Source organism: Camelus dromedarius, chromosome 6, assembly GCF_036321535.1.
Source record: "Camelus dromedarius isolate mCamDro1 chromosome 6, mCamDro1.pat, whole genome shotgun sequence".
Taxonomy (NCBI): domain Eukaryota; kingdom Metazoa; phylum Chordata; class Mammalia; order Artiodactyla; family Camelidae; genus Camelus; species Camelus dromedarius.
In genome coordinates, this window is record NC_087441.1 from 7,931,206 (window position 1) to 7,958,823 (window position 27,618).

The 27,618-nt window shown below is 45.2% G+C and overlaps 1 protein-coding gene across 10 annotated transcripts in view; it reads right to left on the reverse strand.

The window, feature by feature from the left end:
- The window catches only part of SYTL3 (synaptotagmin like 3), a 78,052-nt gene that overhangs the window by 9,670 nt on the left and 40,764 nt on the right, over nucleotides 1-27,618 (reverse strand). For 9 of the 10 annotated variants that reach the window (XM_010996650.3, XM_064486519.1, XM_031456618.2 and 6 more), the window contains 6 exons: nucleotides 24,333-24,384; nucleotides 23,275-23,344; nucleotides 21,780-21,858; nucleotides 20,351-20,475; nucleotides 13,815-13,949; nucleotides 3,918-4,096 (listed from right to left, as the gene is read on the reverse strand). In XM_010996650.3, coding sequence (XP_010994952.2) covers nucleotides 3,918-4,096; nucleotides 13,815-13,949; nucleotides 20,351-20,475; nucleotides 21,780-21,858; nucleotides 23,275-23,344; nucleotides 24,333-24,384 — 640 coding nt within the window. The remainder of the gene's footprint in view (nucleotides 1-3,917; nucleotides 4,097-13,814; nucleotides 13,950-20,350; nucleotides 20,476-21,779; nucleotides 21,859-23,274; nucleotides 23,345-24,332; nucleotides 24,385-27,618) is intronic. The other variant, XM_064486518.1, reaches the window with a different exon arrangement.

A 27,618-nucleotide genomic window follows, 5' to 3' on the forward strand; every position in this document is an offset into this window, starting at 1 on the left:
CTATTATTTAGAACTGTCTACTTCTCCCTTTAATTCTGTTAGCGTTTGCGTCTTACATCTTGATGGTCTGTTATTAGGAACACAGACATTTTTAACTGTTATATCATCTTGATGAATTGAAGTTTTTATTAATATATAACACCCTTTATCTTTTTAACCTTTTTTTGGCATTCTTTTTTTTAATTGAAGTATAGTCAGTTTACAATGTTGGATCAATGTGTTCAGGATAATGTTTCAGTTGTACATATACATACATATGTTTTCATATTCATTTTCATTATAGGTTACTACAAGATATTGAACACAGTTCCCTGTGCTCTACAGTATAAACTTGTTTTGTAACCTTTTTTAAGCTCTGTTTTGCCTGATATTGGTACGGCCACCCCCTGCTCACTCTTAGTTACCGTTTGCATGGAGTACCTTCCAGTTGTGTCACTGGACCTTGAGTGAGTCTCCTGTAGATGGCATATACTTGGCTCCTACATTTTTACCCACTCTGCCGATCTCTGTCTTTTGATTGGAGTGTCTAACTCATTCCTACTTTAATTACTGATAAGAAGTACTCACTTCTGTCATTTGCTGTTTCTCTTGCCTGATAGATTTCATGTCCCTCACTTCCTGCATTACTGTATTCTTTTGTGTTTAGTTGATTTTCTGTAGTGAAATTTTTAAATTCCTTGCTCTTTTTTTTTGGTTTTGGTTTTGTTCTATAGCTATTTTTCTTGTGGTTACCAAGGAGATTACATTTAATATCCTAAAGCTATAACTTTAAGTTTTACCATCTTAACTTTAATAGGATATAAGACCTCTCTGCTCCTTCTCAGCTCTGTTCTCACCTCTTCCTATTGCTGACATCACAAAATTATGTCTGCATACACATGTGACCCAAAAACAAGATAATAATTCTTTTAAATGCATTAGTCTCCTAAATTATGTCAAAAACAAACTGTGGAGTTACAAACCAAAATTACAATAATAAGAGACTAATCATCTTTTAAAATGCATTAGTGTCCTAAGTCATACGAAACAAAAAGTGGAATTACTTACCACTATTACAATAATTCTAGCTTTTATAATTGGCTGTGCATTTGCCTTTGTTGTGGCCTTTATTTTTTCACATGTTTTTGAGTTACTGTCTAATGTCCTTTCATTTTACCTGCAGGTAAAATCTTCTGCATTTCTTGCAGGGCAGCTCTGGTGGTAACGAACTCAATCAGCCTTTGTTTAGCTGATTCTGTTGTAATTTCTCTCTCACTTTTGAAGAATGGTTTTGCTGTGTTGTTTTCTTTTCTTTTAGCACTTTGAATTTATTGACCCAGTCTTTTGGCCTCTAAAGTTTCTGATGAGAAATCTGCTGATAATCTTAAGGATCCCTAGCACGTGACGACTTACTTCTCTCTTGCTGCTTTCAAGATTCTCTCCTTATCTTTCAAACATTTGTTCATGATGTGTCTCAGTGTGGTTCCCTTTGAGTTCATACTTGGAGTTCAAAGAGCTTCTGTGATGTTTATATTCAAGTCTTTCATCAACTTTGGAAAGTTTTCAGCCATTATTTCTTCAAGAAGTCTTTGCTCCTTGCTCTCACTTATTCTGGGATTCCCACAATGCATATGTTGGTCCACTTCATGGTATACCAAAGGTCCTTTAGGTTCTGTTTGCTTTTCTTTAATCTTTTTTCTTTCTGTCTCTCAGATTCAGTAATTCCCATCATCCTATCTTCAGGTTCACCTATTCTGTGTTTTACCTGTTCATAGCTGCCTTTGAATCCCTCTAGAATTTTTCATTTCAGTTATTGTAGTTTTCAACCCCAGAATTTCTTTTTGTTTCTTTTTAGGTTTTCTATCTCTTTATTGATATTTCTGTTTTGTTTATGTATCATTTTATTGACTTTCTCCATGTCTTTCTTTGGTTCCTTGAGCATCCTTAAGACAGTTGTTTGTTTTAAAGTCTTTGTCTAGTAAACCTGCCATCAGATCTCTTTCAGGGGCAGTTTCTGTTGGTTTATTTTTTCCCTTTGAATGAGTCCTGCTCATTTCCTGTTTCTTTATATGCCTTGTGATTTTTTTGTTGTTGTTGTTGAATACTGGACATATGTGTCTAATAATGTGTTAACTCTGGAAATCAAATTCTCCCCCTTCCTCACGGTTTGCTGTTGTTACATTTATGGGGTTTTTAATAAATTTATTGTTGTGTTAGTTTCAGGTGTACAGCAAAGTGATTCAGTATATATATATTCTTTTTCAGATTCTTTTCCATTATAGGTTATTACAAGATACTGAATATAGTTCCCTGTGCTCTATAGTAGGTACTTGTTGTTTATCTATTTTACATAGAGTAGTATGTATCTATTAATCCCAAAAGCCAAATTTATCCCTCCTTTGCCCTTCTCCCTTTGGTAACCATACATTTGTTCTCTATGTCTGTGAGTCTATTCTTGTTTTGTAAATAAGTTCATTTGTATCTTTTTTTTGATTCCACATATAACTGATATCATATGATATTGTCTTTCTCTGTCTGACTTACTTTACTTAGTATGATTATCTCTAGGTCAATCCATGTTGCTGCAAGTTGCATTACTTCATTCTTTTTTATGGCTGAGTAGTAGTCCATTGTATACATACCATGGCTTCTTTATCCAGTCATCTGTCAATGGACATTTAGGTTGTTTCCACGTCTTAGCTATTATAAATAGCACTGGTATGAACATTGAGGTGCATGTATCTTTTTGAATTAAGAGTTTTCTCCAGATATATGCCCAGGAGTGGGATTGCTGGATCATAGGGTAAGTCTATTTTTAGGTTTTAAGGAATCTTGGTACTGTTCTCCATAGTGGCTGCACCAATTTACATTCCCTCCAACAGTGTAGGAGGGTTTTCTTTTCTCCACACTCTCTCCAGAATTTATTATTTATAGACTTTTGGATGATGGCCATTCTGACTGGTGTGAGGTGATACCTCATTGTAGTTTTGATTTGAATTTCTATAATAATTAGCAATACTGAGCATCTTTTCATATTCCCGTTGGCCATCTGGATGTCTTCTTTGGAGAAATGTCTATTTAGGTCTTCTGTGCATTTTTTTAAAATTGTTTTTGTTTTATATTAAGCTGTATGAGCCGTTTGTATATTTTGGAAATTAATCCCTTGCCAGTTGCATCATTTGCAAATATTTTCTCCTGGTCTGTAGGTTGCCTTTTTGTTTTGTTTATGGTTTCCTTTGCTGTGCAAAACCTTTTAAGTTTACAAGTAACAGCTAGAAGAAGACATGTAAAATATGTATAACCAATGAAGAATTGTATTGAAAATGGGTTTAAATGGATTTAAAAAAAAAAAAAAAACTCCCGTAAATAAAAAAAAAAAAATCTCTTGTAATTTTAAAATGATAATTCAATAGAAAAATAGACAAAAGATATGAATGGGGAGTTCACAGAAAGGGAACAAACCCTAAGTGGTTAATACATATATAAAGTTGTTTTGTTATTAATCAGGGAAATGCATGTTAAAATAATGATGAGATGCCATTCATACCTGTCAACTGGGAAAAATTAATCTCTTTTTGGATTGTGTTAGACAGGATTTTAATTTTATCTTTCCTACATGAATACTCAAAAGTTTCCAACACCACTTATTGAAGTCCATCTTTTCTGCATTGATTAATAGCCTCTTGATCATTTAAGTTCCCATACATGCTAAGGTCTGTACCTGGACTTTCAGTTCTGCTCTGTTGACCCCCTTGTCTATCCCTGCTTCCGTAATACATTGTTTGAATTACTAAGCTTTATAGTAATTCTTGCCATAAGTCTTTTTGATTTTTTTTTTTACAACTGTCCTGATTATTCTTGAACTCTCACTTTTCCACATAAACTTTAGAATCAGTACGTTTATCATCTTATGCCAGAACTTAGACAAAGAAACTTACGGATTGCACTTTTTCTTCTTTTCCTCCCCATAGGCAAGGTTCTTACAGGCCTTGATGCATATTTCTAAAGAATGAGTTCTGAAGCAATAACGAATGGCAAATTCTATTTCTCCAGTGACATTAGCGTTGTCAAAATTGCCCATCTCTGTACAAGTGCTGTTAATGCTAATTAAACTTCCCTGAAATCAAAAAGGACAGAGAGAATGAGTTACTTCACAGTTAGTCAATTTTTTTGCAGTTTTGATTTCAAGGTATCAGATAAATCAAAATTCACACAGAGCACACTTCCTGGCTCACGTGATGTTAATAATGCACCAGCTTGTCGTTTGCAAAACAAGTTGCCACATACACTGTCCTAAGGAGATGAGAAATCCTCAGATATGGGTCTGCCTAGCAATAAATGTTACACAATCTCATTCTTGAACGCAAATCACTGGGGAAGAAGTAGGCTATTTTCCATGCAACTCTGCAAAGCTGGCTCTCCAAGGGCAGATCATATCCATGGCAGGAATAGCGCTGTGGGAAGCAGCACAGGGTGGGTGCCAAGTGACTGGGAATCACATAAAGCTGGACTCAAATTCTGGTTCTGCTCCCCATCGGCCATGTCAAAGTCTAAATGGAAAAATTAATACTATTCTCGTAGAGTTATGGTAAAGAGTAAATGGAATAAAGTATACAAAATATGCAAAGACAATAATAAACTGTGTTTAAATTTTTATGGGTTCCTAGCATGAAAAACAAAACCACCACCATAAGTTAGGGCCCCCTAAGCTGAGACGCCGTAGAGCAGTCGCACTAAATGACAGAACAAACTGCCTCATCACCATCCAAGTTGCTTAAATAGTTGCCAACTTTGCATGCAACCAATCTCACTGCTGACTCTACAGACACAGGGAACCCTGCACGATTTACACTTTCCCAGTTGGCTCCTCAAGACTGCAAAACATCCTGGAAGGAAACTCAGAAGAAAGCCTGAGTCTCTCTCACTAGAGAGAGCTCAAAACCAGACCAAACCAACAGCTCATCAGAGCGACCCGAACTTGAATGAACTCATGCCAAGAACCCAACCAACCAATGTCACCACACCCAGTCACCAACCCTGAAAAATGTTATCCGCCAACGCCCACACAGCTGTTGAGATGGGAAACAGTTTTGAAATTTTACTCACCGAGAAAGGCATGGAGTGGTGAGACAGCAGGAACAAGGGAGGTACAAGAGGGTGAGGCTGGAAGATCACAGGGAGGGAAGTTTGGCAAAACGTGTGAGAGCTGCTTGAGAGAAGAATGAGGTGTATGAATGGAGGTGCTAGAAAGTTCTGGTAATTAACCTGGCACTCATCACTGGCCTCCACGCCGGGCTAGGGCAGACTAAGTCATACTACACCAACTCCTGCCAAGAACACGCAGAATGCTGAATTAAAGAACAAGTTGTTTCAAGGTGTCGTAGAGCTACCAGGGCAGCCAGGGTGCACGGGTCCAGGATGCTAAAGGGAAGCACTGCGAGGCAAGCCTGACATCCCATGCTGGGTGCCCTCATGGCCTCTGTCCACAGGGAGGGAAGCAGCGCAGGGCGGGGAGGCTGGGGTCCCGCTAAACGCAGCCGCTGTGAGGCCAGAAGGCGAGCACAGTGACAGACCTCTGGTCCCAGGCTGTGGGGGGACAGAGCTTGGGGAGCTCAGCTCCCAGAGCAAAGGGAAACGCGGTGAGGTGAGAGCAACACTGGATGCTGCTTCCCCGCAAAGCCTTTTCTGAGTCGGAAGCAGTTGCCGGGAGGCTGAGAAGCTTCATTCATCTTACTAGAGAGAAAAAAAATGGAGTTCAGGCCTACCTCAGAGGGGCTTGGTAAACATCCAGACTTCCAGCTGGGACCCCTCGAAGGCCTTCTCCCCTAGGAGGACCCGCCCCCGGGCAGTGGACCATCCTCACAAAGACCGAAACCCAGCTTTGAAGGAGTTCAGCACCAGGTGGGCAAAGACTACTGGCCTCCATCCTAGACTTCTGTTCTGCTGGAGCAAAAGCAAGGTCTCTCTGAAGGAAGATAAGATCCATCTCTCCCATTCAACTGGGAACTCGGGGACAGCAGTGACCTTGCAGGTTTCTGCCCTCTGTCCAATCTCCAGCACCAGCTCAGTGCCTGCCTCAGGGTAAATCCTCAATAACTGTTGATGAAGTGAATAAAGAAAGCACTTGAAGTATTTTGATTTTAAAAGTTCTCCCTGGGAGGAGGGAAATAGCTCAGTGGTAGAGTGCATGCTTAGCATGTATCAGGTCGTAGGTTCAATTTCCAGTACCTCCGTTAGAAAAAATTAGATTAAAAATTTTTAATTAAAAAGAAAACTTCTCTGTAAACAGTATGGTGTGAGGGGTTGTGCTGTCCTGTCCTGAAGGAGCAATAGAATTGAAGTGAGAAGCCTAGGGATGGGGGGAGGGTCATCCTAACCTTGGATGACTTAAGTTAAGTCCCTTAACTGAAGATTCTGGAGGGAAAATATTTGAAAATAAAACCAAATGTAGGCACATCATAATAAAAATTGCTGAAAATCCAGGACAAAGAGAGACATCTGAAAAACAGAGGAAAAAAAGATATGTTACCTTCGCGGCAGAAACAACATGGGCAGAAGAGGGTGGAATGAAGCGCTGCTGGGGAGGCTGGCATCTGCCGTGGGGCAGGGGCGAGCGGAGGTCGGGTGCAGGCTCGGGAGGTTAATTTTGGTATCAGGAGGATTTGAGGATTCCAAGCTGATTCTCTTTTGTGTGTGTTAAGTGGGAAGAGGTTTATCTGTGGAGAATGAGGAAGAAGAGCGGGGAGAAGTTCTGAAGAGGTTTAAAAAGACTGAAAAAAAGTGTGAAATGATTGTCCTAAGAGCAGGGAACTGAGTCACCAGGGCTGCTGACTCTGCTCGGGGGCATCTGGAGCTGTTGACACAAAAGACATACCTAAACCCATACCCCCATGACGGGTGTTAGGTCTGCCCTACTGTGTGCACAGCTATTCAGGTGCAGGTACAGAGAAGGTGCACGGCTGGTCCATTCAGCCTGGCGCCCAAAATGAAAACCATCCAGGAGGCATGAGAAGTACTCGTCCTTCATTCTATAAGATAAGCAGAGGTCAAGACAGGTTGAGACCCACCCCCAAATTACACGGCAGATCAGAAGCCGAGCTGGAGGTGGACCTGGGTTGTTAAGGCCTTGGGCCATCAACTGCATATCTGCTTGGCCGGGCAAAGTGCAGCCATGGAACTTGAAAGGCCCGCAGAGCCCGTCCTTTAGTCCACCGCATTCCTTTGGAGATAACTTATGACCCCACCACCACTGACTGCCCCCAGAGGGTTTTCTGCTTCTGTTTTCCCTGTAGACAGAGCAGAATTTTGAAGGCAGTTGTAACTTTGAGCAGCAAATAGAGTCGACCAAGAGGTCCCCGCCCAGTAGAGCAACTAAGAGCTCAGTCTGACTGGTATTAGAGCCATCGGCCCTGTCTGGTTTTGAAAGAGGAGAACTATGTAAGGCAGGCAGGGTGCGTTCAGTGACTTTCCCTGAAGGCCACAAGTTATCTACCGTAACCACAAGCAAGGCCTGATGCTCTTTTCTCTTACAAAAGCAGAAAGCGAGAAGTCCACTGAAACCACACCTACTCTTAAAAAAATTAAAAAAAAAAATCTTGATCCCCAAAAGCACACAAGAGAGTATTACTGTGGGGAAGTCAGGCCTGCAATGGAGCCAGACAGACTTCCCCTCAGGGCCCTGACACTTAGTGGCTGTGTGATCTAGAGCAGCTCTCTTGCCCTCCATAGCCTCAGTTTCTGCATCTGTAAAATGGGGTCTATTGTACAGAACTGGTATAAGGCTCAACTGGTTTCTCCATGTAAAAAGAGAACCGTGCCTGTGCTTAGTAAGTTTATTAATCCTCTGAAAATGCCACACAATGTGGTTGCCCTTTAATCTTTTTCTTTTTTACAGTGAAATATATTAAGTCCATAGAATGAATAGGAATAAATAATAATTATTAAATGAAGATCCATATCCTCCCTGCTCAATGTCAGAAAACTAACAAAACCAGGACCCTGGAAGTGCCCTGTGGCCCCTCCCCGTCTGATCTCTATTCCTGTCCCCAAGTCAATGCTGTACCAGAATTTTCTGTTAATCATCTTTCGTTTTCTGTTTGGTTTTATTACATATGTATATATCCCCCAAATAATCTATCAGTTAGTTTTGACTAATTTTGGAATTTATATAATAAGAATCATATTGTGTACATATTTCTCCAGTAATTTACTTTCTCTTGATACTATATCTTTAAAATTCATCTTGTTGTTCAATAAAAATAAATAAAATAAAATAAAATTCATCTCTATGGTTAGGGATAGTTTTAATACATCCATCATCACTCCCCAACAGTGTTCCATTGGATGAACAAGCCATAACATATTTATCCTTTCTTATGTTTTTTAATTTTTAATTTTTTTACATGAAAAAGCATTTGTATACATGTTTATTAAGCTATTTCATGACATTTACACATACTAATGTTTTTGAAACCTCAAAGTTCTTTGATCATTGCAATATTGCTTTCAAATAAGCATGGCAAAACCTTAAATATTATATCATTCAGATTATTTTTTAAAGAGATGTCTCTAAGAGATCACTCTACTATAACTTTTTACTGTTTTTTGAAATAAAAATAGGTTGATATGGGTAGATAGCTAAATACAATACTCTTTTTAAAAAAATGAGTGTAACCAGAAAAGTTTAGAAATTCAAAGGAAAATAGAAGTTTCCAAAACCCCAGTGAACTCTGGGTGATGGACAGGGGTAGACATTTTGGGCCAGTCCCTATTTAGAAGTGACCCAAATGCCACAAGCCTGTTCCACATCTCAAATTTATGTTTAAGGGAAACAACTAGGGAGCTGGGTTTTTACTTCTTCAAAGATTAAAAATCCCTCAGACATGCCAAGCTCCTGCCCATCCACGTCTGAGGAGCTCCAGTGTCTAAGGAGCTGCAGATGGTCACTTCGCCAATCCCAGATTCGCTGGCAGGAGACACATCAACGGCATGAAACATCAACATGGCGGCGGGTGGGCAGAGCTCGGAGGTAGAGCACACGCTTAACAGGCATGAGGTTCTGGGTTCAACTTTCAGGACCTCCATCAAAAAAAAAAAAAAAAAAAAAGCAAAAACAACAACAACAAAGAAAACATTGGTATAAATGCATTCCTTTTCAGGCTTTTTTTTAAGAAGTAAAAACGAAATTGAAAATTGGACAGGAAATCTGATATGGTTTTTTTCTCCCAAGGAGATGCTAAAAAGTTAACCATGTATGTCTTCACTCTGCCAAGTTCTAACTCCTGACGATGGGAGTTTTGTTTTGTTTTTGTTGTTTTTAAACAAAGTGGGGCTTTTCTTCTCAAAAAGCATTACATGTTTATGGACAAGATACAGAAAACACAGATAAGACAAAAAAAACTTAAGAAAACAGCATAAGCTCACCATTCCAGGGTCAACCTTTCGGCAGAACCCTTTCAGTTGTTTTACAACATCCACAGTATAATCGTTTTATTTTTATAAATATGTGCTACTATAATACTATTTTATAATTATACTTTCATTTATCAATATATATTTTCCATATTAGTATTCTTTAACTACATTATTTTTATTAGTCGCAAGGGTTCCTCTGAATAAATGTACCATAATTTATTGAACCATTGCTCTATTTTAGTCATTTTGGTTATTCCCAATTTTTCAAATTTAAAAAATAATAAACAATGTTGCTCTGGACAGCCATGTATACACATTTTTGGCAATGTCATGATTTTTTAAAAAGAATATTTCCTGTAACTAAAATTGTTGAATTAAAGAGAGCCTGCATTTTAAAGCCTTTGATGTACGTTGCTAATTGCCCTCCATTTCACCCTAGCAGTTTGCAAGAATGCCTGCTGCTCCACATGCTTGCCAACACTGAGCTGCATCGTTTTTTAAATTTGCTAAAATGGTCCCCAAATAGCATTTGCTTTAATTTTGCACCGACTTAACTACTTAGGAGGTTGAGTGCTCCCCCTATTTATTGCCCATTTCTATTTCTACTTTTGTAATAAGCAGAGATGTAAGACACCTTTTCTAGTTCCAATTTCTTGTTTCTCAGAGAATATAAATGTCTCTCAGAAGAGAAGGCAACATCTTTGGGCAAGAAGTAATACTGTTATTCGCTTTGCGGGAGTTCAGTTTTCCTCAAACACTGCTTCAGTCTAAAGGGAACAGGTTAGGATTAAACGCATAATGATTCACTCCGGCGATGATACATGTTAAGGCCACAACTCAGAGCAGGCTTTAGAAGAAAAGGAGACGAGAGCCCCGGCTGAATCTGCACAATGGTTTGGAGGAACTTTGCTAAGAAACAGGCTGAGCAGGATGAATATGCTCACTGAACCGCCTTACCCCAACATCGTTCCCCCCTGACATGTGAAGGTTTTCCAGGTGTGACTCAGCCTCAGGGAAAGCACTTAGTTTAAGAGTTCAACAAATCCCCTAGGATAGTACAGAAAGCCTGGGCTTTGCCTCACACGACCCCCAAGGGATGAACCAGAGTTAGCAGTTATGACCTTAGCTAGCTGTGTAACCCCTTAGCAACCTGTGTAAGCCTCAGTTTTCCCATTTGTGAAATGGGATAATAGCATCCTTCAACAAGATCATGGCGAGAATGACTGAGAGGTGAAGTTCCTAGCTCTGTAATTAGCACACAGTAGGCTTTCAATAATTGACAGCTCTGATAAGAATTCACCCAACCATTTCACAAATATTTACTGAGTGCCATTTAAGTGTCAGGCACTGCTCTGGGCACCTGGGAATTACAATAGACAATAAACAACAGATAAGCCAATTATACAGCTGTAGAAGGTGATAAGAAAGCAGATAAACACAGAGCAGGTGAGGGCGGGCAGTGGGAGCAGGGCCAGGAGAGGACCTCCCTGAGAAGGTGACCTTAGAGCAAAGACTTGAAGGAAGGGAGGGAATGAGCTTGGTGCCTGGGAGAGGGAACAGCCCCAGGAACAGCCCAGGGCAGGTGTGAGTCTTGGGGGTCAAATTCCGGTGGTCAGTGAGGTGAAGCAGAGTGAAAGGGGGCAGGTGTGAGAGGTCCCACCTCATGCAGGGCCCCGAGGACCACTGTTGGTGGATCCTAGTCTGCATGCCTGCCTCCAGGTCGGTTTCTGGGCACACAAGACATGATTTTGGCCCTCAGAGGAGCTTAGAGTCCGATCTAGTGGGACCTGGACAGTGCAGGGGAAACTGCCCCTTGGGCTCCATCGGAAGGAAGGTTTCCTCTCACCCTCCGGGGTCAGCCTTACAAAGGCCCCGGTGGCTGGGAGCGTCATGGAGCCTGTATGTCACCTACGGTAGAGATAAGCCTTCCCCTGGGTCTTGGAAAAGCAACCAGAGGCCACCCCTATGCTCTCCCTGTCTCGTACTCACCACAGGGTTCAAACCCAGGAGAGAATGTTCTAGAGTTGCCCTTGCTCACCTCCCGGCCGGGGAAGTGTTTCCACAGTGCTTCCTCCCCTTTCTGAACCACTCTCAAACATAAACAGCACCCGGAAGGTGCTGAGCCACCCTCCGACGCCAGCTGTCTGAGACATCCTGGGACGGCCAGCCTGGACCCCCGCTCCTTGGGGCATCCAGGAAGCCGCAGCCAGGCCTCGGGTGTGGCTGGATGTGGCTGGATCTGGCCAGCTCCACATCCGCGCTGTGAGACCCGGGGCCAGGGCTGCCCTCGGCCCTGTGGGGAGGGCCCCACCAGGGGACTTGCGTGACATAAATTTGCATTTCAGTCCTTGACCAGTGTGGACACACAGATCTGTTTGAGAACTGAGTGAAAACACTTCCTTCTCCCCAGGAAGGTGCCCAGAGGCACAGACACAACCTTCTGGAGACTGTTCCAGAGGCCCTGGGAGAGAGCTGCTACTCCACGTGCTCCTTGGCACACAGTCACTGCATCCAGCGCAGGGTTGTCCGATAGAAGGATTGCCAGCCAATAGGTAATTTAAAATTCTCTAGCAGTCACTATTTTTTAAAAAAAATTGATAGGTGAAATTAATGGCATATTTTATTAATGTAATATATCCCAAATACTATCATTTCAACACATATCAATACAAAATTATTAATGAGACATTTTACCTTTACACTAAAATCTTCCAGACCCAGTAGATACCTTATACTCACAGAATATCTAAGCTCGGACTAGCCGCATTTCAAGTGCCTAACAGCCACATGTGACTAATGGCTACTACATTGGACAGCACAGCCCTAGACCATTAAAGAATCCTTGACAAATGACTTACCTGACTCGAGTCTGAAACTGCTAGGTCTCAGCCCACGTGTTTCTGAAAGTTCACTGTGCACCTGAACCTCCTGGGGCTCCTGTTAAACTGCAGATTCCGACTCCAGTAGGTAACCTTGGGGTAAGGCCCGAGGTTCTGATTTCCAAGCTCCCAGGTGATGCCAACGCTGCCGGGCCCCACACTTTGAGCAGTGAGGGCGTAGAGCAGTGGTTCTGATGGAGGCAGGTCCACCCCCGGGAGCCAGTGGTTGGAGCCAAAGGATGGGTTGGGAGCTGTAAACATTTAGTGGATTGAATCAAGGATGACCGCTATCCTTCACTGCATGGGTCTGGCCTGCTTCTGCCATGACTTTTGAATGTTCCACTGGACATTCACGTAGATGGAGGAAAAGTTTATCATTTTCTGAAGTGAACACAATTTTCCACAAAAAGCACAACTGCCCCAAGGCACGGAGAGGTTAACTCCTTGCCACGAAAGGAGCTGCAACGTGAACTGAGACATGGGTTTCTAGACATGAGTCATTAACCACTACAAGACGCCGTGAAACGTGTGCATTTGTTTGATTCCCAAAGCAAGCCAATAAAGCAATAAAGAGAACAACTTTGATGCCATCTCCTCAATGGGGACTCTGAAATTTAGAGAGTTTTTGAGATTGCTTAAGATCATTTAATAAGTGAAAAGGCTATGACTGGAACTGAAGCCATAGGGCCCCTCACCCAAGGCTCTGACATTCCTACACGTATCTGTGTTGAGGCACAGAGTAAACATTCATCTAATGTTCTGAATAATGAATGAATGAATAAAAAGACCTGCCTATGATTAGACACTAAATTTAAGACATCACAAAGCAATCTTGTTTGAGAACAAAGTTGGAAGACAAACTACTCGACCTCAAGACTTCCTACAAAGCCACAGTAATCAAGTCAGTGTAGTTTTGGCCTAAGGAGGACAAAGAGATCAGCAGAGCAGAAGAGAGAACCTGGGAAAAGGATCCACATGTATATGGTCGTTTGATTTTCAACACAGACACCAAAGTCAATGGAAAAACGAAATTCTCTTTTTGAACAAATGGTGCGGGAATAACTGTGTACTCATTATGGGGAAAAAATGAAGCTCAGCGTGTCCCTTACCCAATTCATGAAAATTAATGAGCTAGAGCATGGACCTCACATAGAAGCTAAACTTTTGTAAAACCTCTAGAAGAAAACACGGGAGACTAGCTTCACGACTTGTGGGTGGGTAAGACAGAGATATAACTGTAAAAGGACAACGTGATGCATCAGGCTTCATCAAAACTAAGAACCCTCATCCAAAGACACCATTACTTACTAATTACACTCTATAGGTATGAAAGTGTTCACAGTAAGATGTTAAGAAGAAAACCACCATCGAAGTATAGCCAGGTTTTCCCAGCTCTTAATCGAAGTAAAATACTCCATCTGAGCTGTATCAGGCCCCCGTCAGCCCCACAAGACAAAACTCCACTCGTACCCTTGCCTACAAATCCAACTGGACATCACACCGACCACACGGCATATGTCAAGGGTATTAGACGAGACTCACGTGTCTCAAGCCTCCTGAGAACAGCGTCTTGGGCGTTGGACTGGATGAGATACCCTCTTGCTTCAAAACAGGGCTGGTAGAGCGTTTGGGACTCTCTTGACTGAAAGGTTTCAGAATATCTGGTGTGCTGACCTTCTGGAAAAGAAAACACAGAATTAGTAGTATAGTCTGCATCCAATTTGATTCTGTTCAAATGTGATGACTTCAGCAAGCACAGTCTGCATCTATTACCTGGTGCCCCTAAATGCAAACTTCCGCTGGGATAAACGTACACGTCCACACACACACCCACACCCACACACACCCCTGAGGGCCCCAGGGCGGACACCATCAAGCCTCGGGACATTCGTGAATAGTGATGGATGGGTTAGCAAAAGCCTTAAAGAAACTGAAGTCCGCATTTGACCTTAATAATGATGCAAGCATTTAATCACATGGAATGTAATATTCAGCCTAACAGAGTTTTGTCTCTTACATGCTCATGAAAAAGGAAAAAAATCAAAATAGGTCTTTAAATTTATAAAAATATTTTAACAGATGGTGCTTCTTCTATAATGTGTACAGACTGTGTTTTCTAGTATGGTAGCCACCAGCCACACATGGCTGTTTAAATGTAAATTCCAATGAATTAAAATCAAATGAAATTAATAAATTCAGCTCCTTGGTTGCACTAGACACATTTCAAGTGCTCAGTAACCATGTGCGGCAGTGGCTAGAAAGTTCTATCGGACAGTGCTCGTACAGAGCAAAGAGGGAAAATCTCTCTCCGGCTGAAAGGACAAGGTTTCCAAATCGAGCCTTTAGGTTTTGACACTGGGGTGGAAGTAGAATCTGGGATATAAACAATTACACTGTGGTCATAGTTTTTCAGAATAAAAAATAAAGATGATTATAGAACAAGGGAAAGACGTGATAACCTCCAATCATTGTTCATGCTCTCGATTCCCAAAACTCAACTCAACTCAATTCCATCAGACACTTGTTAAGTGACGCTGTATTCAAGGTGCCTCTCTAAGCCCTGGGGGTGGAAGAGGAGGAGCAGAGGAAGGAGAAGACGCGATGCCTGTTCTCCAAGGGCCCACTTGGAGCTCACTGGGGAAATAGACGCCATTAAAATGGAGGCACGAGCCAAGTCAACGGGAAAGAGACAGCTTATGCAGAAGGGGGATCTGGGATGATCTTCAGTGGGAGTAGGACCTGGGTGTCGAAGGCTGGCTGGGGAAAGACCCAAAGGTAAGGCGTCCCAAGTGGAGGGGCTACCGTGACAGTCAGGTCTGGAGCGTGTTCCTAGACCTGCTAGAGACCAAAGCACCTGCAGAGACGCAAGAGGCCAGGCAGAGACCTGGACACGAGACCAGACAGGCACAGTGATGTGTGAGGGGGTCCAGAGGACAGGTAGCTGGAGGCACTAAAGCGGGAGCACAGGGGAGCAGACAGAGCTGGCAGAGCTGCCAGGGGAAGATTGCAGGAGCGAAGGTGCTCAAGAAGGAGAGTATGAGAAAAGGCTCAGCTGAAGTGAAAGAAATGCAGATTTTTAAAGTGACCTATCAAATTAGCAAATACTAAAATAACAAGTAAACAGTTCAGTGTTGGTAGGAGTGCTGGAAACAGCTAGTCCACTCGCAGTGGTCCTGTAAACTGAGGGAGCATCAGAGGAGCGCAATTCGGCAGCATGAATTAGAAGCCCTAAAAAAGGAGGTGTTAAAAGTGACTTTCTATGTTTATCCACACAGGAAGAATTAAAACACGTTAGATTTTCTTTCAAAAGCGAATTACAGCAGTAGATGCCACTTCTGTAAAATAAGCTGACGCCCAAGGCTCTGTGTTTCCTAAGTTTTCACTAGTGAGTAGTCACAGGGTTCAATACACAGAAAAGAAGTCTTTTAAAATTAAAGACTAGAATTCTGGTCAATTGTGTCAAATGCGACCAAGTGACTGAAAAGGATGACTGCAAATCAGCCACCTCACCCCTCAGTCACGCGGCCCCTGGGGGCTCCCAGGAAGGCAGGGTCACACCTGGTTAGGGGGGCTGCAGCCCGCAGGGGTGCTGGGCATGAACAGGAGGGAGGGCAACGACGGGCAAGAAGACTGACAGCAAGAGTTGATGACATTTTCCCAGTTTGGGGCCATGAGGAAGAAACGGAAGAGCAGCTTCACAGGGAAGCTTTGAAAAGATGTGCTTATTTTTTAAGGTGGGGAAGATAGGGCACGTTTGTAGGTCGAGGGGCTGTGGTCAGAAAGGGGAAAAGCTGCAAATTGATGGAGCCAGGTCCCAGAGGAGAGCCAAGAGGAAGGAGACCCAATGCCTGGCAGAGGGCTCCACCGAAGGAAGGAACGTCCACTTCTGAGGCAGGAGGAAAGGGCAGCTACCCATCCAGAGACACACCTCCATCCTCCGTGCAGGGCCCGGAGGGGTCTTGGAGAATGTGGATGCTTCCATTTGGAACACTGTGTAAAGAAACTGGTAAATAGACAGGGAAAGAAAGGCTAAAACGGAGCTAAATATTTATGTGAAGCTTTGCACCTCCTAGGCGTTTAATACATAACCACTTCTTTAAGGCCAAATAGTTTTTGAACCATAGAGAAACTGATGGCAGAGAGTTCTAAAAAGGAACAAATAGAACTATCTTTACAGTAGCGACCACATGCCAGGGCAAAGTCATAGCTGGGGAAGACTGCTTCGAACAGGTCACGACTTCGGAGAGCTTAAACGAAGCTTAAGTGTAAATATTTCAAAATTATTAGAGAAGACAGTACTACTGTGAAGAACATGCCGGCATGGACTGACTAAGGAACCCAACCTGAAATCTGTGTGCTTACCTCTGCCCCAGGGAATTCTGGAGGACCTGGACGAGTTTGTCAGATTGATGGTCATCCAGATCCAAATAGCAGCTTGTCGTCAATGCCACTGAGACAGGCATTTTTCTTTCCCCTTGTGATTTTTAATCTATTTTGGGCCAGATTATGAAATATTGCCCTAAATGAGGTCTACTCTGCAAAGAGTTCTTCAGTTTAATATTACGTGCTGAGAGATCAATAAACATTAGGTTTGATTTCATCAATTATGGACTCTCTGGGATCACAAAATACGTGCGTTTGGAATTTTTTGCTGATTAGAGAAGAGTAATCATTCTTGCCTTTGAGACACCAACTCAGGGTTGTCTTTTAACTTAAGCACTGACTCAGGTGTCAGAAAAATACCCGGGCTGGACTTGGCTAATTGATTAACACACACTCTGAGTCATGTTAAATCCCCGCCTCTCCTGGGACCATCGGAAGGGTCCAGTGCCCTGAAATCTGGGGACCAAGTGTTTCAATGGTTGAAGCCCAACACTGCTGCCTCCCTCCTTCTCTCAGCCTTTGGGGTGCAGCCAGCAGGCGGGGAAAGAGGTGCAGGAACCCCAGGCCCTAGGGTGGGTTGTTCCTCTAGATTCCAGGCATCCACAGGAAAATCTCGTAACAGGATACAGAACAAAACAGTCTTTCTCTCCACCTCTGTCCGCAGGCCCTCTCCTCGGAGATCAGTCCTCCTAACAGCTCTCTATGGTTCCTTCCAGTTAACAGCTGTGAGTGTTTCATCAACCACACATTAATAAGACGTGGAATGAAAGCCCACTGGGAATGCACATGAAACCTCAATGGAGAGGTAAGAAGAATAAATTTCTTAATGAATCGTGGCCCGGATGCTCCCATGAGAATTTTTGCACAACTTCAGAACATGCAGCTCAAGCTTAATGGACAGAGAAGTGACACGGAAGCAATCCTGAGCTATTTTCTCAGTTCACGTCCTGGAGTCACCCTGTGGCTTTAAGACAGTTATCTGTTTCTGTGCCTCAGTGTAGCCACCGGCAAAGTGGGCACCGACATCCCCTACTTATAAAGGGCATCGCGTAGCGTCCTTAATGTTGGCAGGATGCTCCGCAGTGTCCCAGTGGAAATGAGTGGAACTGTGTGAGCTCACCAGCCACGGCATGCGTAACTGCAGTCTGACCAACGTCCTATTTAAAGATGTACTCTTCAGACTACAGCCCAATAATTATTTGGCTTTTATAGATCATGCCATGATTACTGAGTACTTTATAAACATCTGGCTAAATCGCTCTTTAAAACAGCCACATCTTCAAGTAAAGTAGGGACAGAGAACGCTTACAAAAAGTCGTAAGTATGCCCTGCCAAGAGCGTGGCAGCGAAGTGGACACACAGGGGACAGAGGGTCTATGTGTTGGGGGCTCTCTAGCCATGGTCCCCGTTCCTCCTTTCTACCCTTGAGCACCGCTGGCCCTTGCAATCGCCCGGCAGGCCCACTCCTGTGCACGTGTAGCCCAGGAGGGTGAGCACCATGGAGGCCACGTTTTCTCAGCTTCAGAATGTCAGGAGCTAAGCCTATGGATACTGGGGACGCCCCATCCCCTGGCACATGACATCAGAAGTGGGAACTATGCCAGTAGACAAACTCTGCTGGCATCTCCTAGCAGGTGTTACAGGAATGGTCTCTGGAGCAGACACTACCTGGCCCTGCCACTCTGACCACATAACCCCCGGGGTGTCTCCTGGTCCCAGAGTCGTCATCTTTAACGTGACAGTAATAGCACAGACCTCACAGGGGTCTTTTAAGGATTAAAAGAGGGAAAGGCCTGCAGGGGCTTTGCACTGAGAGCAGCTCCTGGGACACGGGTAGCCCGCGTTCAGCGACAGCGCCACAGTGACTCCATCCCACCCAGGCAAGGAAGGGAATCGTTCGCGTTTCAGAATCCCCTTCCTGAGCCCTTTTCCTTCAGTGGCCCTCATTTGTCCTCCTTACGTGAGGCATATAACAAAGAGGTTAAGAGATTATAATTTAGAAACATAATGAACTTGGTTTCTGCTCCTGGCTCCACCTCCTGTGAGCCTTGTGCTGTGAGACAGGGTGGAACGCTCACTAAAACTCAGGTTCTAGATCTTTATCATGGGAATAACAATACATTTCTCAGGAATTTTCTAAGAATGAAACGTGATCAAGTATATAACAGACACTGCCATCCGCCCAGAACACAGCGCTTCCTAAGCGCACCCTGACCCTCTCCTCCATCTGTGGATTCGGGAACGATGGTTTAGCATGGAGTTTATGTGGACACTGGGAACTAACGCTTGCTTGCACTTCAGAGCTTCAAAGACCTTCTAAATGCGCATCACGCACCCTCGGCATGCTAGTGACGTCTGAGGACCACCACCAGCAGCGCCTGCTCACCTGCGGCTCCTTTGGGACACGTGTAGGTGCTGCCCACCCCCATCTACTGGTTCAGAATCTGCATTTCAACACAATCCCCAAATGACTCACAGACACATTAAAGCTGAGAATCTCCTCTCCAGAGTTCAGCCTCCAAATCAAGACTGCCCACCATTTCTGGCTGTGGAACCAGGGGCATGTGCTCGCACCTGTCTAAGCCTCAGTTTCCCTAAGTGTAAGCAGGGTGGCATGCAGTATCCACCGCCCGCGGGGCGGTATGAGGATAAAGTGAGAGTCCAGGTAAAGCTTTTGGTGAGAGCCTGGCACACAGTAACAAGTGCCAGCAATTTAGATTTATATTTCGATTACACAGTATCTCAACTGTGACCTAAGTTATCTCAGGGGAGCTTCACAAGAACACTGCACAGTTCTGGGCGGGACAGGTATCATCATATTCATTCCCCGGGGAGCTCGGGGGACTCAGTCTGATGCTCGGGGGGTTCACATGACATGATGTGCGGATGGAGGTGGAATCTGACATCCTGAGAGTGTGTGGAAGCCCCAGCAGGTGAGCAAGGCTCACGCTCACGGCTCCACCCACAGAACAGTCTGCTGGGGACATCCTGACAGGAGCCCACCACTGTGCAGAAGGGACACCTGTCCTGTCCAGCCAAGCAGAGCTGTCACATTGACCCTGAAAACAGCCAGGTGGGGGCACCTGCCAGAGCCAGGTCCCCTCTGCTGCATGAGGACCCAGGTTTTCTGGTCCTAAAGTCCACTCTCCCTCAGACTCCAGTGCTTCTGCGTCTTGAATGGTTAATGCTGGTGGAAAGAGTGATTCCCTCCTACAGGCCCGTACTAGGTGAGATGGCTCGTGGTTTAGGCACCTGGAGGGTCCCCCTCCCGATGTCACCTAAGCATGCAGCATTTCTGGTTTCAGTGGTTGCAGGAATCAGGACAGGTCTTAGGCAGAGGCTGTGGGACGCGGGACACAGGCAGGCCTCAGGGCACTGAGTGAGCGAATCCGCAGACACAGCTCAGGCCTGAGGGCAGCCTTTGCCTTTGGCGTGGCCTCGAGGCCAGCAAGGAGTGGCGGAGGACACGTGGAAGCCCCAGGGGCCTGGAATGAGGTGGGAGCCGCTCCCTGTTCTGAACCACTTTCCAAATCAACCTTGACTCTTAACCTTCACTGGGCCAGCGCCCCCTGCCCCAGTAGAGGGGGTTTATAATTATGTTTTTCAGACTGCTTGATGTTTAGCTATAAAATAAAAGGGAAAAGAATCTATAGAGAAAAGGGGCTAGAAGGTGATCTAGGGGTGACCGGGGGTACCCTGGTGGTGACGTTGACCGCAGTGTCCGACTGGCTCCGTCTCTCCGTCGGGCCTGCGCACGGCCCAGGACCCAGAGCTGGGTGTTGCTTGTCAGAGGTCACGTCATTCTGGGACTTGGAGAGTTCTAGAAAACAAATACAAGGGTGACAGGTGAGAGCACACAGCTCGGCCAAGACTTACAGGAGCCGTCCTCCGGGACCCCAGCCCCCCGAGCTCCGGGGCACCGTGCACTGGACGCAGGGCCCCTGCCCAGGACAGAGGGGCTGGCTCCTGAGGGAGAATCAGGTGACCACCCACCTCGGCAGCCAGAGCCACCGCCAGGGCGGGAGCGCAAGGGAGACCTTCCAACCCAAGTTACTCTGCATCCCGGCCACAAGTCCCGAGTGTGCGGTTGTCCACACACAAAGAAGGCAGCTGAACAAACCAGCTGGCTAGTCAGCGGCTCCTTACAAAGACTTTACAACTGAATACTACTTCTCGAGGTAAAAGCAGACTTGGGGTATCCTTACAACCGTTTTAGTAAGCCAACCCTGAAAAGATGACTTTAATCTTTTTCTTCAGTATAATATAAGGAAGGACCCCACACCCAAAGGAGAGCCACCTCAAAGATGACTGTGTTCTTTAAAAGTACCTTCCTTTTCCCATGAGATTCTTGTCTCTCTCAAACATGGACCGTGAAACTATCTTTAGAGACAGAATTCAGCTCATATACGTCATTTCAAATTTTCTAGTAGCCACATTTTAAAAAGCAAGAACAAACAGGTAAAATTATTTTAATATTATATTGCATCTAATGTAATATATCCAAAATATTGTGAAAATATATAAGCAATATTAAAATGAATGAAAAATTTCACTCTTTTTTCAATATTAAGTCTCTAGAATTCAATGCGTATTTCACTCCAGCCACATTTCAAGAGCCACATGTGGTTAGAGGCCACCATACTGGACAGTGCAGCCCCAGGGCACCCTCTGTCCTCTGATCCGTCCCTTGAGGTGTTACTGCATGAATCCTTCTGCTTTGCTGTTTATTAAGTATCTCCTGCATGCACTTCCTGGGGTAAATGTGTAGATGGTCTCTTTTCTCTAGAGGAGACCCCATACACGCCCCCCTCAAAGCCCCAGGGTGTTCACCTTTCCCACCAGCATGTCGGAGCCTCCCCTGTTCCCAAGTCAATTGTCCGTAAACTCTGGGGCATCTTTCTCCATCCAGCAGCTAGAATGGTCCTGACACACACCAGGCCCTCAGAGCTGTCTCTGATGGAAACACAGCTGGAGGGGTAAAGGGCTCAGAGCTGTGGCTTTCCCCAGGAGCCAGAGACAGAGAGAGTGGCCCTGTCCCAGCCAGGGTCACCGGACAGGCCTTGGTCAGTGAACATGGCTGGCTTGGACGGTGGTGGGAGGACATGCGGAGAGGCATCCACTTACTTTTCACGTGGGTGGTAACAGACAGAAACAAATTCTCCACGGACTTATGAAATCCTTTAAACTGACCAAGTTCCTGTAACTAAAACAGAGACAGAAGGAGAGAGAATGAGAGTACGTCTGCCATCCCGTGTTTGCCCCTGCAGCCTCCAGGCTGTGCTCCCAGACCCCGGCAGGTGCGGGCGTGGGATCTCGGGGTGCGTGCTGGTGCGTGAGCATGCATGCGGGAGTAGAGGGCACCGTCCTCTCGGGGTGGGGGTCCTCCTCACGCAGATTTTCCCCTCTGAGATTTGACACCCACATTAAAGGAAGGAGTGCCACCACCTCATCACCCAGTTATTAGCAAGGTAACAACTACCTCTCAGAAATAATGACAGACATTTCATGGCTCAAAGCTCTACCCAAGGAAATTCCTGCTTCTTTAACCTCCTCTTATGACCCCACCCCAGGTCCATGCAGAGGGGACGCCAACATGGGCAGAAAGCACGTGACACAGGGCTGAGGGTGGCATCAGGTACAAGGTGAGCAGATGGAGCCAAGGCTTAGTCCCTTCTCTCCCAACACAGAAGAGAGAAGGAAGAGGGAGAGAAACAACAGAAATGAGATCATGCTCCTCTGCAAGTCACCTCCGTCCGTCCATCCGTCCGTCCATCCATCCATCCATCCATCCATCCATCCATCCATCCATCCATCCATCTCAGTAAAATGTCTTGAGCACATCTGTGCTCAAATAACTTCAGAGAATTAAAAATCTCTCTCAAGCAGAGAGTAGAGCAGGATTTTGATGGTCACTCCAGGGTCTCAGTTTGAAATTGAATCAAGAATGTATATATTTTCTGTCTCACCAGCAGGCGTGGATATCCCATGTACAGATAGAGTTACTCCTTTTAATACACAAAGTAATAATGATGAAAATCATCAAGACCACCTGTTTCCAAGACACTTTACAGTTTCCAAGTACCAGCATGGCCATCATTTTGTTAATTTTTCACAACTGCCATGGGAGGCAAGCGAGGTGGGAGCCCGGGGTCACTCCCCCGTGATCACGTGGCTAACTTCCTTGGGTGGAAACAGCCCTCGTCTACTTTATGTTAGTATCACTCAAAAGATGCACACACATTTTCATGGGCACTCCCACATCTGTGAACCCCACACCTGTGAATCAACCTGTATTTCCTGCTACACCTCCAGAGACCCCTGACACTGCAGCCCATCCAGACCCCCACACTCAAGGGCACAGCTGGGGAGAGAACCAACAAAATGACAAGAACAAGAGATGGGGACGTGGGATGCAGGCAGAAGACGAGTCCACTGACGAGGAGGGGATGGAAGCACAGACACAGGGCAGGGTCCAGAGCGTCCCAACCTCCGATCAGGGCCCCCTACTCTCCTCACCTCAAGACCTGCTCCACCCTTGACCATGAGGCTCTCAGTCCCACCTCCCTTTGCTTCCCTTCCCTGTCCCCTCCCAGGGAGGCACACAGAACTGTAACATTACCCTGCCGGGGCTGCCACTGCACTGGCTTTCACTGAAAGGAGGTGGAGTAGGAGGAACCACAGATATGTTGCTGCCGAGGGAAAACACAGGGATAAGAAATGGGTCGTGAGCTGTGCAAGTGTTAGTCTTAGAAACACACAAGATTTGCATCATCCTATAATTCAAGCTCTCTGCCTTTTTTTAAAAAAAAAAAAAAACACCTCCTCACTTTTTAGAAGAGGGTCAAGCAGGCTGCTTGGATCTGCTCTGTAGAGGGCATGATCCCCTGGTACCTGAATGTGGGAAACGAGCGTCACGCGGTCTGAGGTGTGCGCAGGGCCCTCCGCCGTGGGTTACACAGAGCTGGGGGCTCGGGACCCGCTCTGCGGCCTGGCTGTTCTGAAATCCGGACTCCACATGTGTGATCCAGAACACTCCAGACTTGAGTGTTCAAGCAGAATTCCCAAAATGCCATGGATTTCAAAACTGACCACAAGAGGAATTAGAAGTTCGTGCTAAAAGAAGTAGGGGGGAAAAACGGAGGAGCAAAAAAAAGCTGCTGGTGGGGAGCACACAGTGCACTTTAATAAATTCAGCGCAGTCAGGTGTGTGAGCGCTTGCTAGCTTCAAGGGAGCCAGGTATTTAGAATTTTGTGTAAAACGTTACTATCTCTCGGGCTATTTTTCAAAACCACCAATGTTTATTCCACAGATGTTTCTAAGGTGTCAGGCACTGGGCAAGATGTTGGAGATATGAATGATTCATAAAAGCAAATACTTGGTTTAGAATTTCACTGCACATGCCATCAAAAACAACGTTCAGTTTCCTGACAACATTGCAGGAGGATTTAAGAAACAAAATACTTTGAGAGAAAATACTAGGCTAGCTCCGAGAAGGCTTTGCATAAGAATCTGGAAACATCTCTGAAACTTTTCCAAGCACTTTATCGTCTTTTTAAAAAAGTTACATTCCAAAGCGGTGATATCTGAAAGGCAAGGGATCTTTCAGTTCTTTCAGCACGTCCTTCGCACCCCAGCCCCGGAGGGCCCAGGACGGCCTGTCCTTTTAAAACACTCACCTCAATGCCTGATAAGATTGCAAGAGCTTTGCTCCAGCTGTCTCATGTTTGCCTGGAAGAGATATCAACAAAGGTCATTTGTTGGTAGGAATATAACTTAGATGATGCAAATACAGAGTGCAATCGATTAAGATTATTTTTCTAATATCCCATCTTGTGATTAAAAAGTAAGAGACCATTTTGGGGTACCAGGATTGGGTGATGCACAGCTCTGTACGTTCACCAAAATGAAACTGTGCATTTAAATAGGTGCATTTTGTGTTATATAAATTGTATTCCACTGAAGATGTTATTACACACACGCGCGCGCGCTCACACACACACACACATACACACAAAGACACCATACTTGCTGGAAATGACTGCTTTTATGAAAAGCTGATGCTGGATTAGATTTTTAAATTTTGGATAATTTGAAAAATAGTTCAAATTTCTAAGCTTCCATCTGTTCTTTAGAAACATTTCACAATGGAATGACTATATTCCTTTAAACATTCCTTGTTGTAGAGATTGAATTAATCTTTTAAAAAATGTAATCTACTTACTTCTAGTTATAGAGGCAAATAATTTCCTAAATAAGACTGCAACTGATAGAGTACTCTTTATGTTGCAAGGAAAGGGGATTTTACGATATATTAAGATCCCCAGTAGAACTCTCCAAGTGAACACAATGTTTCCTGGCCCAATGCATAGGGAGAGGTCAGCCCACCGGCCCAGCCCAGAGGCCAGATGCAGATTCTCCAGCTCAGGGAAGTTCCCAGAGGGTTCCACGACGCCCAGCACACAGCCGAGAACCACCAGACCTGCCGTCCTGGGTGGTCTGTGCAGCTCCTGTCCTCTGTGTGCGAAGGTTTCAGTCCATTCCAAAGACAGACTTAGGTATTTGCACCATCTCCCTAAGATGGGAGGAACGACGGGGATACCAAGAAAATCAGGAATTACAGGGAGGTCTTGGCACTGAGTCTCTGATATGAAGCCCCAAACCTTAAAGCCAGGGACAGCTAACCTCCAGCTGACCCAGAACTGAAGCCCCAAGCCAGTGCTCCTAAACTGGGAGCTTGGGGAGTGCATGAGCCCTGAAATCATATCTCAGATTTTGAGTCCACCTGCCTGTGCTCATTTTTCTGGGGCTCATGTGGTGTTCGCCAGCTTCTAAAGGAGTCTGTGAGCCATGCCTCTGCCCCATTAAGAAATAATTCTTTAAAAGCAAAAAAAGGCCTCAAGCAAAGGCTGAGCACTAATCGAGTAGAACCAACTGGGAGTGGGTGAAATCCCGCATCTGCAGGGGCCACAGGAAAGAAAACAGGGAGGCCAGAAGTAAAAAGAGAGCCCCCCTAAGTGCACTGTGGTTGTGCTGAAAGTGGAGGGAAACGGGGGAAAGGGAAAAGACACTGTTCGTCTGGCCTGTCCTGGGAGAAAATGCAGACTCCAAGGGAAGGGGCGTTCCGAGCCCTCTTGCAGGATGGGCTGTTTCACAGCTCAGATGGCTGCCGGCCCCTTCCCCTGGACCATTGCAACAGCTTCCTGGGAGCCCAGCCACCAGAGCTATGGGCCCTTCCTTCAGTTCCATGCTATCACTCCACCGCCTGATCCCTCCAGTGGCTCCCTATTGCTTTTGCCTGAAGTCCAAGCCCCACCGGCGTCCCTGGGCCACCACCCCTGGACCCACCTCTCCCACCAACCCTTGAAGAGCTCCTTATGTAAGTCCTACATACCCTGGGCTTTCTCCACTTCACTTGCCCCACCTCACCTCCCATGCTAATTGCCCGGGCATTTCTACCTCTGGCCCATACCTCCCTCCTAAACCTCAGCTTAGTCCCCCACCTCCCGCTGTCACATTTCTAAATACCTGTCCTGAGCCCTGGGAGGCCCTGCCGCATGCGGCCCTCTGCTGCCCCCTGCTGGCTTCCCTGGGCCCTGCAGCTCTACCAGGTGGACACACCCTTTCTGTAAAGGCCATCTAGTAAATATTCTGGGCTCCCCACCTTCTCTGTCCCACGCACTCAACTTTGCACTTGTGACAGAGGCCACAGACAACAGTAAAGAGGGGGTGTCTCTGTGTTCTGATAAAGTTGGACATTGAAATTTGAATTTCATACATTTTTTTAAATATGTTATGAATACTATTCTTCCGACTTTTTTGCCCTTTAAAAAATGTGAAACCCAGTCTCAGCTTACAGGAAGTACAAAAAGGGGCAGAGAGACCTAGGAGCCTGGCCCGTGGAAGCCAGTTTGCCCCATGTCCTGGCTACTCCAGGTGTGGGCGGTGGTTCTCGGCAGTGGCACCAGCTGGGAGCTTGTGAGCAATGCAGAGTCCCAGGCCCGAGCCCAGCCCTGCAGTCAGGCTCTGCTCACTGGGGAGCGCTGCCCTGTGGCTCAGTCCCTGTTTATTCCACTTTCCCTCTTTTTCTTTTCTATTCCCCAGCCATTTCTTACCAGAGGCTTCCTTAAAAAGCACTAAGTATTTACTTTTTGTTAACTTTTTTTTTTAACTTATGTAACTACTCTGAGGAAATGCTCGTGGAAAGACATCCCCCGAGGTCTCCTGACAAGTGGTCGCTTGTCCTGTTCCGACTACCTCTTTAGGCTCGACCAAGAACAGCTGTGGGTCAGGGCCCTGGGGTCCTAGGCTTCTGGGGCACATTCAGAAACGCACAGTGACACTTACTAGCAGCCAACTGTATGCCAGGGGCTGTGCAGGTCCCCTGACATGCATTTGCTCTCTGAGTCATCATCAGGTGTCATCCCAATTTTATAAGTAAAGCCGAGGCTCGCGGACATTGTGCAATGGGCCCCACGCTACGTGACAAAGCTGGCGTTCATGCCACGACTGACCTACGAAGCCAGACGTAAATAAGTGAGGGTGGGCAGGCCGGTCGTGGTACGAGGGGGTTACCAGTCACTCTACTCTTGCTCATCTATGAAGTTTTCATAATAAAAAGCAAGGAGAAACCACCATACATTAAGCAATGACTGATTCCCTGAAAATTCTTCTTTCTTAATTTTATAAATTGTTCATATTTATTAGGTGTATCTTATCCTGCTCAAGTCAAGCAATAAGCCCTGTGCAATAGGAATAAAAGCAAAAATAAACAAATGGGACCTAATCAAATTTAGAAGCTTTTGCACAGCAAAGGAAACCATACATAAAATGGAAAGGCATCTTATGGACTGGGAGGAAATATTTGCAAATGATGCAACCAACAAAGGCTTAATTTCCAAAGTACACAAACAGCTCATACAACTCAGTAGAAAAACAAACAAACAAAAACAACCCAATCAAAAT